At 37.8% G+C, this 1,729-nt stretch overlaps 1 protein-coding gene across 1 annotated transcript in view; it reads right to left on the bottom strand.

Annotated features, from left to right (window-relative positions):
- Nucleotides 1-438: 438 nt before the first annotated feature.
- The window catches only part of LOC119583686 (protein N-terminal asparagine amidohydrolase-like), a 123,710-nt gene continuing 122,419 nt past the window's right edge, over nucleotides 439-1,729 (bottom strand). Inside the window, exon 8 of the mRNA XM_037932312.1 lies at nucleotides 439-1,321. Coding sequence (XP_037788240.1) covers nucleotides 1,177-1,321 — 145 coding nt within the window. The 3' untranslated portion in view covers nucleotides 439-1,176. The remainder of the gene's footprint in view (nucleotides 1,322-1,729) is intronic.

Genomic DNA, 1,729 nt, shown 5'->3' with positions numbered 1-1,729 from the left:
ATTCAAACACTATACGTTTTTACGGATATATTACATCCTTCATTCTGCTGATCCTTAAAGAATTAAATAAAGCAATATATTGATGAAAAGCAAGTGCAACAGTAAACAGCAATGTTCATTTATTAATAGGGCTAAATATATATTTCAATACTTTGACCACTACATACAAAAAAGAGTATTTCTACAAAGGCAGGGTCTATGGACAAAAATTTCTACAGATAATCTTTTGCTTTTCTTAACTGTAAACTCATTTGTAATTAGGTATGAGTGTCATGTGTAAAAATCTTAGTTTAAGCAAAAAGTGATAGAATAAATATAAATAAAATATAAAGTATAATAATTAAAAACAAGACACTATTATGACTAAACGATAATAATAATAATAATAATAATAATAATAATAATAATAATAATAATAATAATAATAATAATAATAATATAAAAAAAGGACAACAACAATGTAATTATGCAAAAATCATGATAATGATCAGAAATACTAAAAAAAACAAATCAGATACACCTTACACATGAGCGACACTAGTTATCTTTTTAAAAAATAGGGAGAATTAGCATTAATCCCAGACCCGGGATAAATATTGCACCAGGGAGGAGAGAGACACATAGCGGTGCTGACAACAGCGAGAGTCACCACTGCGGCAAGACCTTCACCTGCTGCCCCTCCACACGCCCACCATACACTGGGTTGCACCTGCACTACGCCCACGCTAGTGTAATGGTGCCAAACCTCATGAAAAGGATGATCTAACTGTTATGGTGCTTAGTACAATACACTATTCGAACAAACGCACACATTCAATGAAAAATTTATGTTCTTATAACACGAGTAATAAGAACGATACAGGAATACCACATTCATATATATGGAAGAAATCAAGATAGAAAAAACTTTGAATACATTAAGACAAATAACTTTTTAAATGTATTTTACATTAGTGTATCATGAAAAAAACATCATATACCAGTGTGAGACATAGTAATATAGGTGCGATATGGTCCTGGGTGGTGGTCCATAGTTTGGCACGATGAATTCTGGCGGCTCTTGCAGAAAATTGGCGACGCTGCCCCGCCGCAGAGCCACGTCGCACAGCCAGGGATTCAGCCTACCACCCTGTCCTCAGACAAAGGGATGTAGTCATGGGTGGTATGAGTGGGTGGTCACAACTGCGATGCTTGCCAGGCGGGCATGATGCGATCTTTCATAGGATTGAGGAGGGGGTCGTCATAATGCTGCCCAGGATTGACGACTGGTGGGACGGCAAGGTGTGTCTTCAGGCGGCAGTCCAAATGCAGGGACCCATATCTGTGTTGAGTTTGGAAGTTCTGGTAAATTTGGCGTAGGTATGGGACTCTGCTCACTTTTTGTAAGCTGATCAGGTTTCAGATAACGTATTGAATGATTTTTTGTTTCCACATGACCGTACCTGATTTGAATAATCATTAGAAACATAAATAAAGGAACTATGATCTTGTCGAAGTGCATTATGAGTTAAACTGATGATTATTATGTTTTATTTATCTACAATCTACCTGTGAATATACATATATCTACCTATGAATGTATATATACATATTTACCCCTCCCCCCCACACACGCACGCACGCACACACACACATGTACACGCACACGCACACACACATGCACACGCACACGCACACGCACACACACACGCGCAAAGTGTGTGTGTGTGTGTGTGTGCACGCGCGCGTG

The sequence above is a fragment of the Penaeus monodon genome, chromosome 17, assembly GCF_015228065.2.
Source record: "Penaeus monodon isolate SGIC_2016 chromosome 17, NSTDA_Pmon_1, whole genome shotgun sequence".
Classification (NCBI taxonomy): domain Eukaryota; kingdom Metazoa; phylum Arthropoda; class Malacostraca; order Decapoda; family Penaeidae; genus Penaeus; species Penaeus monodon.
This window is presented reverse-complemented; position numbering and strand designations above follow the sequence as displayed.